The sequence below is a fragment of the Puma concolor genome, chromosome B2 (assembly GCF_028749965.1).
Source record: "Puma concolor isolate L17-30 chromosome B2, mPumCon1.1.hap2, whole genome shotgun sequence".
Classification (NCBI taxonomy): domain Eukaryota; kingdom Metazoa; phylum Chordata; class Mammalia; order Carnivora; family Felidae; genus Puma; species Puma concolor.
The window spans coordinates 107,058,663-107,076,432 of NC_141671.1; the positions used below are offsets into that span (position 1 = coordinate 107,058,663).

General features: G+C 33.8%; 1 protein-coding gene across 1 annotated transcript; it reads left to right on the forward strand.

Moving 5' to 3' along the window:
* Positions 1–209: 209 nt before the first annotated feature.
* Positions 210–9,446, forward strand: LOC147581172 (amine sulfotransferase-like; the record flags this gene model as incomplete). The annotated part of the gene is made up of 4 exons (XM_086708407.1): positions 210–351; positions 2,688–3,115; positions 7,416–7,482; positions 9,100–9,446. Coding segments are annotated over 4 exons (759 nt in total), but the record flags the coding sequence as incomplete, so codon positions are not given.
* Positions 9,447–17,770: the final 8,324 nt, after the last annotated feature.

Sequence of the window (17,770 nt, forward strand, 5' to 3'; positions counted from 1 at the left end):
TAATAACAATACCTCTAGCAAAGTTAGATTGCTGTGAAGATTGAATAATTTAACACATTTAAGGCTTTTAATACGGTCAATGAGTTGCTACACATGTGACATTTAAGTAGTACTTGGCACATATTGAACACTCAATAAGGGTTAGTCGTTATTTTAAAATACTAAGGAGCTGAAAAGAGTTTTATCTGTTTTTACTTGTAGGTGACTAATTATGGACAACACAAAAATATTTATTAAAATTTAAAAACTGTTATTCTGCACGTTCTGCAACTAATATTAACATACTAGAAACTCTAGAAGATTTTGGAATTAGAGACGACAATGTTTTCATAGTTGCATATCCAAAATCTGGTAAGTTTGAGGAGGGGGCCACCTGTTAAATCTTCATTCTGGTTTGGTAATACACATGTACAACTGTCCCCTTTTCCAGACATTGACAGAAGCCCAACCTGCTTTTAGGATCAGAAAAGAAGATAAATCTAAAATCTCTATGATGCTGGGTTATTTGGGATACATATATTCTCATTTCTTTTTTTTTTTTTTTTTATTTAAAGACTAAAAATTTTTTTCTGTCTTTATTTTTGAGAGAGAGAGACACAGAGCACAAGCAGGGGAGGGGCAGAGAGAGAAGGAGACACAGAATCTGAAGCAAGCTCCAGGCTTTGAGCTGTCAGCACAGAGCCTGATGCAGGGCTCAAACCCACGAACTGTAAGATCATGACCTGAGCTGAAGTCGGAAGCTTAACCAGTTGAGCCACCCAGGTGCCCCACATATTTTGTCACTTCTGGATGGCACATACGGAGAAAGCAAATATTGAGCCAACAGCAGATTGGTAAATGCTGACCTGTTGGCTTGGTCTGAGAATGGAAGAAAACGGATTTTAAAAATCTTGTAGGATTTTTGTTAGCAGCATATCTCATGCAGAACTAATCCCTAGTATACTTTTCAATTACTCTAATTGCTTTGTATTTCTCTACGATAATGAAATAATTTGAAGCTAAAATAGTTTTAAAATCTTTTATTCCAAAAAAAGCTTATTTTTTAAGTTGGGCTTTTTTGAATATAGGATGATTGTTGTCCTTGAAGCAATGTTGTATAGAGTGGTTAATGTTGCTCAAAGATATGCTGGAGTCTAAAGTCAATACAAAAAAAGTAATTATTCCTGATTTTCATGAAAATGCTTCAGTTTCTCCTTTTTGCTATCTACTTTGAAATTCATGACCTTGTTTACTTTCTCTAAATGAGTAAGCACATGCCTCATCCCTGGATCCTTCCACTCTGCAAAACACACAACTGATGGTTTGGTTTTTTTTTCCCTCCATTAGACATTGGTGCCATTTCAGTTTGCTTAGTTATAGGTCAAGCCCTGCCATCCATAAGAGTTTTTCCCTTATATTTAATGCATCCCAAGTGTTTGGGACACCTCACACCAATCCTGAGTCCAGCCTGTTAGGTTCTTACTCATTTTCGAAGAGAGATTAGTGAGCCTTCCCAGGATCCACCATAAATTATATCAAATCTGTCATGCAGACAAATCAGTTGAGTAGTGACATTTGCAAGATTCTTGGTATCTCAGACCCTTTTTTAGAACATTGATGTTACATTCAGGAACATAGTTGCAAAATCCCTAAACCAAATACAAGCAAAACAAATTCAATGATGTTAAAAAAAATACACTGTGACCAAAATGGGTTTTTCTCAAGAGCCAAGATTGTTCTAAAAATGTATTAATGTAGTTCATTCACATTACTAGAGTACAGGAGAAAGCTTGAATTATCATCTCAATAAATGTAGAACATTCACTCAAAATATTTCAGCAGCATCCATTCACAATGGAAACTATTAGCAAACAGGGGCGAAAAGGGAACTTATTTAACTTGATAAACAGAATGCATCAAAAGCTCCACAAATGCACCACAAACATCATATGCAATAGTGAAAATTAAAATATTGCATTTAAAATCAGGAACAAGACAAAAATGTCTGCTGTCACTACTTTTCTTCAACATTGTACGGGAAGACCTGTATTGCTCAATAAGAAAAAAAAAAGTGAAAGGGGACTTGGGCTCTTCATTTGTCTATATTTCTAGAAGATGAAGTTCTAAGAAAGGAGACTAAGGAAGCCACAGAGGGAGGGAGCCACAGAAAACTGAAAAAAGGGAATTTACACGAAATACAGAAAACAGAGGAGTGCCTGGGTGTCTGAGTCAGTTCAGCCTCCAACTTCAGCTCAGGTCATGGTCTCATGGCTCCTGGGTTCCAGCTCTGTGCTGACAGCTCAGATCCTGGAGCCTACTTCCAATTCTATGTCTCTGTCTCTCTCCGCCCCTCCCCTGCTCATACTCTGTCTCTCTCAAAAACAAATGAAGCTTAAAATTTTTTTTAAAAAAACAGAAAGAAAACAGAGAAGTAGCTGAAGGATTAATCTGATCACCACTATCATGGAATCAGAACAACCACAGTTCTTCAGAGTATGGAAAAGGAACTAAGAGCCCTTGCTTTTATCTTTATTAATTTTAATACAAAATACAGAAAACCCATAAAACTTGAACAAATTCCTTGGTGTATTAAGAGTGGTTAATAGAAATAAAAAGCACCAAATAATTTTTAGATGGATAGCGTTACTATTAACATTTATTTTTAAAAATCAATTCAGAGTTGAAAACAGGATTATTTATTTTTACAGGTTCCATCTGGACTCAGCAAATATTAAGCTTAATTTATTTTGAAGGACATCGTAACAAAACTGAAATTGTGTCCACAATTGAGAGAGTCCCCTTCTTTGAATACAGAATGAAGCCAGATGACTTTGTCAAGAGACCATCCCTTTGCCTCTTCATTTCCCACATCCCATATTATTTAGCACCAAAAGGTCTCAAGAACAAAAAGGCAAAATATGTCACAGAAATAGTTAAGGACCTTTTGCACAAATGCTTTCTTCAAATATTGTTTAAATATTTCTTCAAATGTTGTTGTCCAGCCCCACTCATTCATATCCTTTCAAATGTGATTATTATAAACTTTACGATCTTGTTTTGCACATTAAAAATATATGGAATTATAGGTATATACATAAATTGGATCACAACACACATTGTTTTCAGTGTAACTATATAATGTATAGCAAAATTTTTTTATGTCAGCACATAAAATTCTATTCGTTTTTAGTGGCCTAGTAGGATTTTATTTTATAGCTATATAATCCTGAATGTGTATTGATGGACAGGTAGGTTGCAGCAAATGTGTATTACATTGAAATAAACATTCTTAGAGATCTTTTTTTTGTACTTCTTTGATCTGGAAAAATGTTTCCCTAAAAATGGAGTTTTCAGATTAAAGTGTTTCAATATTTTAAGTGATTACCAAATATTTAGATATTATCTACTTGCCTTCTATAATCTGTCAATTTATACTTCATCAAATAGTATGTAAGATTGATTTTTTCTTCACATGCTCACCAGTGATTGAAATTACCGATCTTTGCTAATGTGCTAGATTAAAAAAAAAAGACAAAAACAAAACCCCCCAAAACAAACAAACCAAAAAAACCCCTCATTCCTGTCTAATTTGCAGTCCTTTTGATTTTAATAAACTGAAACATCTTTTAAATATTTCTAGGCTTTGAAATAGTCTTTATATTCTCTACCTGTGGGAACAGAACACCACAATGACCGCAGGTGCATATATTCGCTCAGGCTCCAAGATCTTTGAGAAAACTCAAGATACTGAAGTTAAAAATTAATTACCTGAAAGGACTTGAGTGAATTACCTTGGGAAATGTGTTCTGTTCTTTAGTGGGCAGATAGGGATGTTTTGCTTAAAGGAAGCCAGCTGTATATAGCACAGTGCATTCACTCTCTTCTTTGTCTTTCCTTCTATCATAAAGATTCTTATCAAAATATATGTATCTGCAAGACTGCTCTCCTACGCAAGATATGTACGATAGCTGAATCAGATGTACATTGTTGACATGTTTTGCTAAGTTTCGGTTGTTAACCATTGCTAATCTGTTTTTCCTGAAAACATACATAAGAAGACGCTCAATAAACCTCAGTACCTTGGGTTGTTGGCTCAGGGGTCCCCTGTGCCTCGCTATACTGTCGTCTCTTTCTCTCAGTTCCTTCGCCGCCCCAGGTCTATGGCCCAATCAGGTCGACATCTATCCATTTGTCTTTAGCTTGTCTTTTATTTACTGCTTTGTAGAAGCATTTTGGGGGGACAAATATTTTAGCAATTAATAGTTTACCTTTAAAAATTGTTAAATGCTTTTAATTTTGTGTTAACAATCTATTCATAGTTCCTTCATAGTTCTGGCTCTTGTGTCTTGCTTAAACGAACACTTCCCCACCACAAAGATTATATATATACTCTCCAAGTTTTTCTAATTTTATGTTTTTATTTTTTACATTTAATTGTAAATTATATCTAATACTGAATGTGATTTGAAATATAACTATTGCATGGTATTCGCCAAGGGGTCAGCCAATTGACCCAACATAATTTGTTTAAGCATTTACTCTTTCCCTGCTGTTTTGAAGTCTACACTTTTATATACTAAGATTCCATAGTCTCTCTCTCTGAGTCTGTGTTGTTTATTCCAAAAATTGATACATCTGTTTAATGTCACAGTTCTTCATTGTTTTAAATCTCGTAACTGATAAAGCAAATCCTACCAAGTTTACCATCCACCAAATGTGCTATGTTGTTCTTTGTATTCTTCTTATGCATTTTTTTTCTCTGAATTAGCAGGGTTTTTTGTTTACTTTTTTATGGCTATCATGAACTGAAAGTTTTTCTTACTAGTGTCTTTTCTATTTGTTTATTGCTGTTATAAAGAAAGAGGCTTTGGTTTTGTCACTCTGTTGTATTTGGCTCCCTTAATCTCTCTAACTAGTTTTATGAATTTTCCCTTTATACTCTGAATATAATTCATTTAAAAATAATAACCCATTTTATTTTTATTTTCCAATATTTACACTTTTTTTTCTATTTCAATAGTTAATATCTGCAGTACAAGCCAGAATAATAGAGGTGATAAGAAATCTTCTCTTGTCCTTAATGGTTTAGCATTTTTATTATCTTGTTTTGTTTTGCCATTGATTTGGAGGGGGCATATAATGCCGAGAATTTTTTTTTAATTCTTAGTTTACTTGGGAGTTTTATCTTTGTTTTTGCTTTATGCAGAAAAGTTCTTTTCACATAAAATGCCTTTTTTGGGAAATTCTGAAGATTTCATGCTCCTCCATTTTAGTTTATAGTGAATTGAAATCCACCAATACTTTTTTTAATGTTTATTTATTTATTTTGTGAGAGAGAGAAAGCACGTGTGCAAGGAGAGAGGCAGAGAGAGAAGGGGAGAGTGAGAGAATTCTACCGTGAGTGGGAGAGAATCTTGACCATTGTGAGAACATGACCTGAGCAGAAATCAAAAGTCAGATACTTAACTGACTGAGCCACCCAGGCACCCCAAAATCCACTAGTAATTTAATGACGTCTTATTTCTGGAATAAATCTTACTTGCTTATATTATAATACTTGTTTAAACATACTGCTAGAACAGTTTTGTTAATTTTTATTCAGGAATTTTTATTTGTAATTATTTTTAAAAAAGGCTTTAACTTTCCATGTTTGCTCTATCTTTATTTGATTTTAGTACCACTGAAAGTATAGTCTTGCAAAATATATTTGAAAGTTTTTGTATTTTTGGCAAGTTATCAAATAGTTTAAAAGATATAAATTAACTGAATGTTTAAAAGATTTTAGTAAAGCCCATTATAAATATATCAATCTTGTCAGCTTTATAGTTCTACATTTTCCTTTTTCTTATCAGTTTATTTAATTTTTTTAATGTTTATTTTTGAGAGAGAGAGAGAAAGAGAGAGAGAGAGAGCAAGTGGGGAAGGAGCAGAGAGGGAAACACAGAATCTGAAGCAGATTCCAGGCTCTGAGCTGTCAGTACGGAGCCCAGTGCAGGGCTTGAACTCACAAACCCTGAGATCATGACCTGAGCTGAAGCTGGACACTTAACCAACTGAGCCACCCAGGTGCCCCATGTTATCATTTTATTTAAATTAGCTGCCTTCCCCCAAACCGGAATTATAATTTTATTTTCAAAGCAAATTATCCACTGTTTTATCTAGATTTCAAAACATGGAAAAAAATTACAGTATATTCTGCCATGATCTGATAAATCTTTTCCAATTCTGTGATTACACCTTTTTCATTCATTAGTAAGGATGGAAAAATTTATATATTGCTTTTTTCACATTTTTCAAGGTACCAGTGATTTTCTATTTTATTGTGGTTTTCCTCCAAAGAACTAGCTCTTTGTTAAGACATAACTTAATGTTTTCTACTTTTTGATTTCTGCTTTCATTTTAATTATTTCCTCATATTTCATTCATATTTTTCTCTCTTCTTTACTTAAATGAATAGCATTATCTATATCCAATGTTTATTTTTTCAAATATTGGCATTTAAAAATGATGAATATCTTTTTAATATAGCTAGAAATAAAATCTTGTTAATATATAGTCTATCATTTTAATTTTAATTTTTAATTGGTCCAAGTGGTTTTGAAGACTTTTTCCCCTAAGTGTTTATATAATTTTCTTTTTTAACTTCTTCATTGTTGATTGTTAATATTATGGCTTTATCAATAGGTGGTGGTACCATAAGATTTCTAATTTTTGAAATTTATGGCGAATTATATGATCAATTTTTCAATATGTCCCATGACTATATGAGAAAATGGTGTGTATTCTCCATGTGGGGCGCTAACATACACACGTATAAAATAAATTTTGTTAGATAATTTTGTAAATTGATTTTGTTAATCATTTTATCTTTTTGTCTAAAGATAAGCTTGTATAAATATCCCACTATAATTGTTGCTAAATCTGTGCCATTTAAGTTGTTCTATTCCATAACATTATTCTATACAAACATTCCTGTTCTGTTGTTCATCACAAACAAATTATATGTTGTTCTGTTAAATCATTTCGCTTTAAATTTTACTTAACTTTATCTTGTCACTTGTGTTCTTTTTCCCTGGAGTTTTGCCCATGTGCCTTTGTTTGTTCTTAATTTTCAATATTATATTTCAAAGCTATATAATTTTACAAGTTGTGTAAGTAATTCTATTAGATCTATGTCTTCTCTTCATTTTATAATTAGGTTATTGAAATATTTTGTTATTCTAGCACATGCTGCTATGAACATTCTTAATCATGTTCCCTGGTGCAAACCTGCACAAGCTTTCCCAGAGTATACACCCAAGAATAGAATTGCAAACCCACAAAGTTCAAAAATGTTCAACTTCATAAAATGCTGCTATTTTTTTAATACAAAGCTGTTGTACCAGCTTATGACAAAGCTAGTAATTGTAACTGTTGAGTTCTTATTTTCCTCCTAGGAAACTTTTCTATCAGACTTTGATTTTTATCAATATGGTAATTATAAAACGGTTTCCCAAACTGATCGTAATTTGCATTTCCCTAATCAGTGATGTGATTAAGCACTTTTTGATAGGTTTGTTGACTATAATTTCTTATTCTGTGAAACAGTTGTGACATTTGCCCAGCTTGTAATTCATTGTTGATCTTTTTCTCGTCGATTGGTTTAAAACGTTTAATATTTATTTTTTTGAGAGAAAGACAAAGTGCGAGTGGGGGAGGGGCAGAGAGAGAGGGAGACACAGAACCCAGAATCTGAAGCTGGCTCCAGGCTCTGAGCTGTCAGCACAGAGCATGACTTGGGGCTTGAACTGACGAACCATGAGATCATGACCTGAGTTGAAATTGGACACTTAACCAATTGAGCCACCCATGCGCCCCTTATTGATTTGTTTTATATATATTCCGGACACTAATCTATTATAGGTTATATGTGTTGCTTCTCTCATATTTTGTTGCTTTTGCCACTTTATGGTGTATTTTAACAGCATTCTTAAGTTTAATGCAGTCCAATTCATCAATTTTTATTTTAAATATATTTTTTTCCCATTTAGGAAATCTTTCTCTTTTCTAAGACCAGAAATATATTCTTTATTTTTTTAGATGTTAAAGTTTTACTTTCATATTTAAATTCTAATAATCTGTTTAAAATTTTTTAAATATTTATTTATTTCTGAGAGAGAGAGAGACAGAGCATGAGCAGGGGAGGGGCAGAGAGAGAGGGAGACACAGAATCGGAAGCAGGCTCCAGGCTCTGAACCATCAGCACAGAGCCCGATGCAGGGCTGGAACTCACAGACTGTGAGATCATGACCTGAGCCAAAGTTGGACGCTCAACCAACTGAGCCACCCAGGAGCCCCAGTTAATTCTTAATTATGTGAAGATATTATTGAAATTTCTATAGAGTTTACTACTTTTAAAATATTGTTTCTTCATTTGTACCATTTATTATCTTCTGCAATTTCTCATTGCTCAACTAGATCGGATATAAAGCAATTCTCATGTTCTTAATAGTTTGTTGTCTCTAATGCCAATAATAATGTTTACAAAAGAAAATCTGAACGCTGAAGATGTCAAATTATTAATCTTCATTTAAAAATTGGCTTCAGACCATTTCAGACTTTCATGAACCAAAACTGTATCAATGGCTTTTCTGAGAACCCTCTGTGGTTTTGACTCCATTATTTGAAAATCTTTGGATCTCATTTTTTTCAATTTTAAAAAGGAAGAACCAGTAACCTTGCAAGGTTATATGAAGAATTATATCATGATGGATGTACTTCGCCAAGATGGCATCTGGCATTTAGTAAAATATATTTAAAAATTCTAATGTTTTTATGTATTTTAGTTTTGGTTTTCCAAAACTTAAAGAACAGTTATAATTTGATGGTAGTGGCTGGTGGGAGTTTAACAGTTAAGGAAGTAGACTATATAAAACTATAATTACATTCCCAAGTTTGTTTCTTAGCTCATCCTTGTATAAGGAAAAGTGAAGTGTCAACCCTCCCCACCCCCCCGCCTCCACCCCAGAGAACTAACAGTTAAGTTGCCTTGGAGAAGGAATTAAAGTGGGTTGGAGAAAATTTTGATCCTGAGAGTGCTACTTCTTCACCTAAGTGCTGTTCATGTTCTTATCCCACTAGGAACCATTGGAGACTGGAAATACCGCTTGACCGTGGAACAAAATGAAAAATCTTACAGAATATTCCAAAGCAAAATGAAGGATTTTCCCTTGAAGTGCATCTGGGAGATAACTGAGGAGTAGAATCAGTGCAAAATAATCATATAAAAATCTACTAACTAGAAGGATATTTTAAGACACATTAATTTGTGCTTCTCATGCGAATGTTAGTTATAAAACTTTGTTGCTAAAAAAATATGAGTAGATTGTGCTGAGATTGGTTACTGTGATTTTGATGAACACTTTGAAATTTCAGAAATTAAAATGACTTGGGAAAAAAGGAAAAAACAGAATGCATGCAACATGGATTGCAAGTGTCTTGAGAGAGTTTCCTGTAGTGTGTATTTTTTCTTTATCTACAGTTACATTTAGGGTCAGCAAACTCACATATAAACGCTTGCATCATTTTAATAATTTATTAGATCACAAAATTTGCACTAAGTATCCAAGAATCAAAAGTGGATTAATCATCAAATGGTTCAATCATTTAACTATTTGGATAAAACAATAATTGTACTCATAACATCTCACTCACTAAACTAAATATGTAAGATAAAATCATTTTACTAAAAAAATATAGGTGAACCTGTTTATAATTCTTAAATGGAGAAAAACTTTTGAAGCATAAAAGCAGTGGAAGAAATTTAAATAAAAATTCAGTAAATTTACATTCATAAACATTTCAAGGCACCACCACAACAATCAACAAAGGGAAACAACCCACTGTCTATGTACAATAAAATACGTAAGTAAATTGTGGCACTTCATATAAAGAAATACTATACTTCAATAAGGATACGTGAATTAAACTACATGAAAAATATATATGACTCTCAGAAATATAATAATATTCAGTGGAAAAACACTCATTGAATGATTGATCATGTAAGATTTTAAAACAGGTAAAATTAATCTATGGTTTTAAAGAGTGGTTTTCTATGTGGGATGATATATTGGCTGGACAGGTAAATAAGAGAATACTTTGGATGTTGGGAATATCCTGTGTCCTGGTCTTAGTGCTGGTTCCCTAGATGTGGTCATAAATGTGGTATATATATTCCATATATATAAGCCATATATATATATGTATATATATATATATTCCATATGTTTGGATATATATATATATATATATTCCAAAATTCCATATATATTCCATATATACCTACCATAAGATGTGGTAAATATTCATTGGGCTGTGAATGTATAATTTGTAAACGTTTCTGTGTTTCTGTCATATTTTAGTGAAATTTGTGAACCATTTCACATATATTAGAAATTTCTGTTAGATACAATCAAAAAAAGCTTGCAATTGATTGAAAACAGAAAACATTAATTCGTGATTAGTAAAAGTTTAAAAATCAGCAAATGCTCAATGTTACAGTAGAGTGGAATAGACATTCTCATATATTTTCATGGAAACACAAATGAGTTCAAATCTTCTCTATAGCAATTTTGAAACAGAATTGAAAGTATTAAAACTAGTCAAACCAGATGATCCTCTTATTTCATTTCTAGGAAACTTCTGAACTCCTATTCAATTAACTCAATTTTCTATACTTTACATTTTACCTTCACTACATTTTTTTTCTTTTTTCAACCAACATATTTTTCCATGTTCATGCAATTGACTTTTTTTCCTGGAAAGAACATCTATTTACATCTTTGTGGTGAACATATAACTGAGGTTTTCTCTACTTTTTGAAACTCTTTCTCTTGGCATTTTGGTCAAGCACTTTGTTGCAAATAAGAATAATCTACGTCTAACAAGTTTATGGAAAATAGGGTAATCATTACAACGATTCATAGAATACAGAAAAAGAGTTTTCTTGAATTTCATGAAGAAACTTCCAAGAAGCATGAAGCAGTCAAGGATTCATATATCTTTCCAACTTTTTAAAAAATTCTTTCTGCCTTAGAGTTTCATGGTCTCTCATCTCTGCATTCTTCATTTAAAGGACACATTTTTCTCTTCTTCCATCTTTGCAGATTGGTTTTGCTTCAGCGTGACAGCAGTCATACTCTATGTTCAAATGACCTCAGTTCAAACAACAAAGATATGTTAGTGTTGTTGACTTCAAACTAAAAATTCAGGAAGAAAAACTGAATGGTGTATGTCACTTAACTTCCTTTAGGAGTCAACCTGTGGTCAAGGCAAAATACTGACAGAGTACAAACATAGCACCTAGAATTCTGTAGCATCCTTCAGCAGATAAGATAGAAAAATACACACACACAAACACACACACACACACACACACACACGCACACACACACACATTATGGCTTGAATTATGTCCCCCCCCCCCAAAAAAAAGATATGTTGAAGTCCTAATCTCCATTACCTCAAAATGTGACATTATTTGGAAATAGGGAAATTGTAGATGTAATTAGTTATATTCAGATACTGGAATAGGATGAGTCCTTAATCCAATAAAATTCGTGGCCTTATAAAAAGAGGAGAAACACAGGGTGAAGACGACCATGTGATAACAGAGGCAGGGTTTGGAATGGTGTATCAATAAGCTAAAGAATGCCGAAGATTGTTGGCAAACAATAGAACCCAGGAGAAGCAAGGAAGTATTCTCTTCTATGGGTTTCAGAGGAAAATCTTGATTTTGTACTTAAGGCCTCCAGAACTGTGAGGCAATAAATTTCAGTTGTTTTAAGCCACCTGCATGTTGGTATTTTGTGACAACAGCTCTAGGAATCTAGTATAACATTCTATAACTCAAATAAATCATTGCTACTTTATACCACAGCCATCAGGCAGGTTCTGAAACCAAACCAAAGAAGTCAGTAGGTTGGCATCGTGCTGATTACCTCTGACATATGGGATAAACATCCAAATACACGTCACCAATCACTGTAATAATAACTGGAGATATAAGTCCATTCTCACCACTCCCACTCAAAATAGTGCTGAAAAGCCTACCAAGTACAATGAAGCAAGGAAAAGAAATAAAAGGCATAGGAAATTCAGAAACAAAATCATACTCATTTGCAAATGGCATGATGGTTTATGTAGAAAATCATAAGATATTAACCAATCATAAAATATTAACCAAAAAAAAAACCTACCAGAACTAATAAAGGAGTTTAGCCAAGTTGCAAAACGAAAGTTACCAAGACAGAAAAATCAATCATATTTTTATAGGCTGATAATGAAAAATTGAAAACAAATTAAAAACATAATGCCATATATAATTACTCCCAAAGAAGAAAATATTTAGGTGCATGTCTAACAAAATGTGTACAGAGTCTACATGCTGATGACTCAAAAATTATAATGACAGAAACAAAAGAAAACCAAATTAAATGGGCGACACACCATTTTTATTGATAGTAAGACTCATCAATGATGTCCGTTCTCGCCAAATTAAACTATAGGTTTCTCCCACCAAAAATCCAAATAGGATTCTTTGTAGCCAAACAAAAGCAAAGTCTCCATTTGAAACTTACTGTATAGCAACAGCTAATCAGGACAGCATGGTATTGGCAAAAGAATAGACACAAAGACAAGTGGAACAGAATAGAGATTCCATAGAGAGAGCTACGTAAGTACACAGCTGAATTTTGACAAAGGCACAAAAGCAATTCCATGGAAGAAGGATAGATTTTTCCAACAGATGGCATGGTAATAATTGGACATTCATGAACAAAAACAATGACACCTAAATCTAACAACCCACCCCTCCCTCCCCACAAAAAAAAACCCCAAAGTGCATAGTGGATCTAAATATAAAACATAAACCTATAATACTTTTAGAAGAAAGCATAGGAAAAAATATTCATTACCTAAATGTATGCAAAGAGTTTTTAGACATGACACCAAAGCCATGATCCATAAAAGAAAGGTATGCTAAATTAAACTTAGCAAAATTAAAACACACACACACACACACACACACACACACACACACACACACACACATGCTTTTGCACTACAAAAGACCTTGTTAAGAGATGAAAAGAGGGGCACTTGTGTGGCTCAGTTAGTTGAGTGTCTGACTCTTGATTTCAGTCAGGTCACAATCTAACAGTTCATGGCTTCAAGCCCAGCATTGGGCTCCATGCCAACAGCACAGAGCTTGCTTGGGATTCTCTCTCTCCCTTTCTCTGCCCCTGTCTCTCTCGCGTGGGCTCTCTCTTTCTCAAAATAAATAAATATACATTTAAAAAGAGAGAGAGATGAAAGAAAAGCCAAACTGGATGTATCCCAAATGTCCTTAAACAGGTGAATAGATTAAAAAAATAACATAATATATCCATACAATGGAATTCCACTCAGGAATAAAAAAAGCATGAACAAAGCACAATAACTTGGATGGATTTCAAGGTCATTATACGAAGTGAAGAAAGCCAAATTCAAAAGATTACACACATTAGGATTCTATTTTTATGACTTTCTTAAAATGATGAAATTATAGTGATAAAGAACAGATCAGTCTTATCCAGGTGTTAAAAGTTGGGAGGTGGGTGTGAATACTAAGAGGCAACACAAAAAAGTTACTTTGTGGCAATGGGACAGTTTTATATCTTGATTGTGCTGATGGTTAAATTAATCTACATATGATAAAGTTTCATAGAATTATAGTCACCTCACTCTCCTCAAAATTAGTATGTGTAAAAACTGGTAAAATTCAAATAATGTCTGCATTTGAGTTAATAGTATTATACTAATATCAACTTCCTCTTTTGACATGTACTATGGTTAGGTAAGATATCATCATCATTGGGGAAACTTGTTGAAGGGAGCACCAGAATTCTTTGTATTTTTTTTTGCACCTTTTTGTGAGTATTAAACTATTTCCAAATAAAAATTATAAATATTATAGAATAGCCAACAAGAAGAACAAAGCTGGAGAATTCATCCTAGCTAGTTATCAAGATCTATTTTTAAGCTTTTTATTTTTATTTATTTTTATTTTGTTATTTTTTATCGTGAATACTTTTTTATTTTAACATACAGTGTTAGATTCAGGCGTACAATACAGTGATGCAATAATTCCAAAAACAAGGGGTGCCTAGGTGGCTCAGTCGATTAAGTGTCTGACTCTTGATTTCAGCTCAGGTCATGATCTCCCAGTTTCATGAGTTCGAGCCCCAAGTCAAGCTCTGCACTGACAGCATGGACCCTGCTTGGGATTCTCCTTCTCTCTCTGTCCCTCCCCCCTTGTGTGCCTCAGGGTTCATGAGTTCGAGCCTGGCATAGAGCTCCATGCTGAAAGTGCAGAGCCTGCTTGGGATTCTGTCTCTCTCCCTCTCTCTGCCCCTCCTGCACACACACACACACACACACACACACACACACACACACACTCCCTCTCTCTCTCTCTCTCTCTCTTTCTCTGTTTCAAAATAAATACACTTTAAAAAATAATAATTCCAGAAGCAAAACAAAACAATTCTATACATTACTCAGTGCTTATCATAATCAGCACACTCTGTTTTTCTTTATGGGAATTTTTTTAAATTAATTATCTTTTAAATTCCAGTATAATTAATGTATAGTGTTATATTAGTTGCAGGTGTACAATATAGTGTTTCAATAATTCTACACATTACTCAGTGCTCAAATAAGTGTACTCTTTAATTCTCTTCTCCTATTTTCCCCCTTTCCCCACCAACCTCCCCTCTGGTAGCCATCAGTTTGTTTCCTACAGGTAAGAGTCTGTTTTATCATTTGTCTCTTTTTTCCTTTGTTCACTTGCTTTGTTTCTTAAATAAACTTTTTATTTTAATTTTTTTCAGTCTGAGTGAATTTTTATTTCTATGTGGTTATATAGTCAAGTAACATTTATTTTCTGTTTATCATGTTTTTTAAAGCATAAGGGGTTATATAATGTTTGAGAATCTTTGGTTGAAAGAAAATACAAGAGTATAAATATAGTAAAAAACTCAGTAATGGTAGCCAAGCCTGAGGTAATAATTTTTCTTTAAGTCAGCCATATTCCTATAGCTTTTGTTAAATAAAGCAGAATCATGCTAATAAGTTCAGATACTTATGTGAATAAACTGTAATATAGTAACTGACAGATATTATGACAGAGTGGTAATAAGAATAGAGAGGAATTATAGAAATATTAGGGAGATTATAATACTAATTTATATTATAGCTTTAAAAACCCTGGTAATTGTGCAAATATATCCTATTCTTGTGTTTAGGAAGATGTGATAGGTGTTTGATTCTTCCTCAGTTCAAGCTCCCAATTACTTCATTGGGCTTTCTTGTTTGTTTCATCCTCATTCTTTAACATTTAATTAATGTTAAAGAAAATTGTTTCTATGCTTAAAGTAGGTGATGTCTCATAGGAATCTGGCTTTGTTTGGTTTTGTTTTTCTCTTTAGAGGGCCTGCTTTCTGTTGTTGTTAGGTGTAGGAATACCCCTTCCCTTGGAAAATACACATTCTGGATGTCAGAGGAAAGGAAATTTAGTCCAGTAGCACAACTTACAAGTTAAAGAACATGAGCTTTAGTTACCATCGTTCAGACCAAGTTCGATTGTTGATGATTACAATGTTGTTATAGATAGCCTGTTATCCACAGATGTCAATAAAGTTTTTATTGAAACAATTTTTAATGTTTATTTCATTTCTGAGAGAAAGAGAGACAGAGAATGAACGAAGGAGGGGCAGAGAGAGAGGGAGACACAGAATCTGAAGCAGCCTCCAGGCTCCAGGCTCTGAACTGTCAGCACAGAGCCCAACGCGGGGCTCAAACTCAAGAATTGTGAGATCATGACCTGAGCCAAAGTCAGACACTTAACCGACTGAGCCATCCAGGTGCCCCAGTAAACTTTTTGTTTTTAAATAAGACACCTACAGAAATTTTTCAAAGATAGTACAAAGATTTCCAATGTTTCTTCTTTTTCTCAGAGTAAGAAACCCATACCTATAATTCACTTGCTTATTTGTTCAACTCTAGTATACACATAAAATAGTTTAAGAATTATTATATCATACATCTATGAGAAAAATTTTACCAACTGGAGTACAATTTTTTTTGGCATTCTTTTTGTCTTTAGTCTTACAGTACTTAGACAAAATATTGGCTTCTAAAGTTATTTAGATCAGAGCCTTTTCCCCCATCCCACTCAGTGGTGTTATGTCACACATCTCTAATAGATTAATTTGTCAAGCTCAATCCCATCTCAGATTCCTTTGACACCATGGCCGATTTTTAAATTTGCATCCATTAAAAGTCACTCTTTGTTACGGAATGGATTCACAGTGCTACATCTCCTTCAACTCAGGACCTGCTATGGCCTAAAATAACTGACCATTGGTCTGGCTGATGTGTGTGGCTGACCCAGGTCTGACTGCAGGCTCCTTCTACACTGCGGTCCTTTTCATTCTCTGTTCTACAGCCACCTCGTCTCCTGTCAATTTCTACGGTACCACACTCCTTCTGACCAATATGCCTTTCACCCAGGTCTGTATTCTCTGCAAGAAATTTTCTCTGATTTATTACAGTCACCCAGTTACAGTGTTATTGTTTCATTTACCTTTTTATATTACATTTAGTGCAGTCCATAGTTTTATATGTACTCGTGTTTTTTATTTGGCAACTCTCCTCCCTCCACATTCATGCCGAGACTAAGCAGTCTATGAGAAAAGGAATTTTGACTATTGACTATTATGCCACAGTGCCTGATACACAGTAGACATGAACCAAATATTTGATGAGTTAATGGTTGAAGGAGAAATAAAAGTAACTACGCAGACAAGGGAGAGAAATTATTCCAGGGAGAAAAAGTAGGAATTATAAAAGCTTACAAGATGAGGAGAGCTTGTTACTTTTGTGAATCACCAAAGAGTTCATCGTGGCCAGAGATCAGTATGCACACAGTAAAGGATAGATAACCCAGAGAAAAGGTAGATTTGAGGACAGGTCCCAGGAAAATCACCTAAGGACTCTAGGGTAAAAGGAAACAAACACTAGTGAATAAACTTCTAATAAAACCAGGACTGAATAAACACATAAGCCTGTCAGGTAGTACAACTAATTTTTTTAATGACAGGTTCACTAATGTGTGTGTGTGTGTGTGTGTGTGTGTGTGGTGTATGCTGAGTGAGGCAAAGGAGGATAACTATTGCCAACAGCTTAATTCTACTGATCTAACAGAATTATACATGGATGAATAACCAGAACAAATCCAATTCAGATGATTCAGTAATATAGTCATTTAATTTAAGTTTTTCCACAGGTAAGAAATAACCAAAGTAGCTATTGTATGATAATGGTAAGCTATTAAAGAGCTATTACAATAAAAGGGAAGCAAAAATAAAAAGGTTATAGGGAAACAAAGACAGATGCTGGTATTCAAGGCCTTTGGAATGATGGTAAACATAAATGGCTGACAGATATGTTACTTGGTTTTCAAAGGAAAAAAGAGAACCATTGTGACACATTCTACAGGGACAGAGGGAACTATAACTTGAGGGACTATATTCATGAAATGATGCTATGCAAACAGTCTTTCTATTAGTCCCATATTTGTATGTTTTTATTATCTTGTTAAATAGAGACATAGGAGTTTAAAAATAGTTTGTAAATTAAGAAATAGGAAATCTGTCACCTCCAAATAGCTAAGTCCCAAGTTTACACCATCAAGTCAAGGGGAAATACA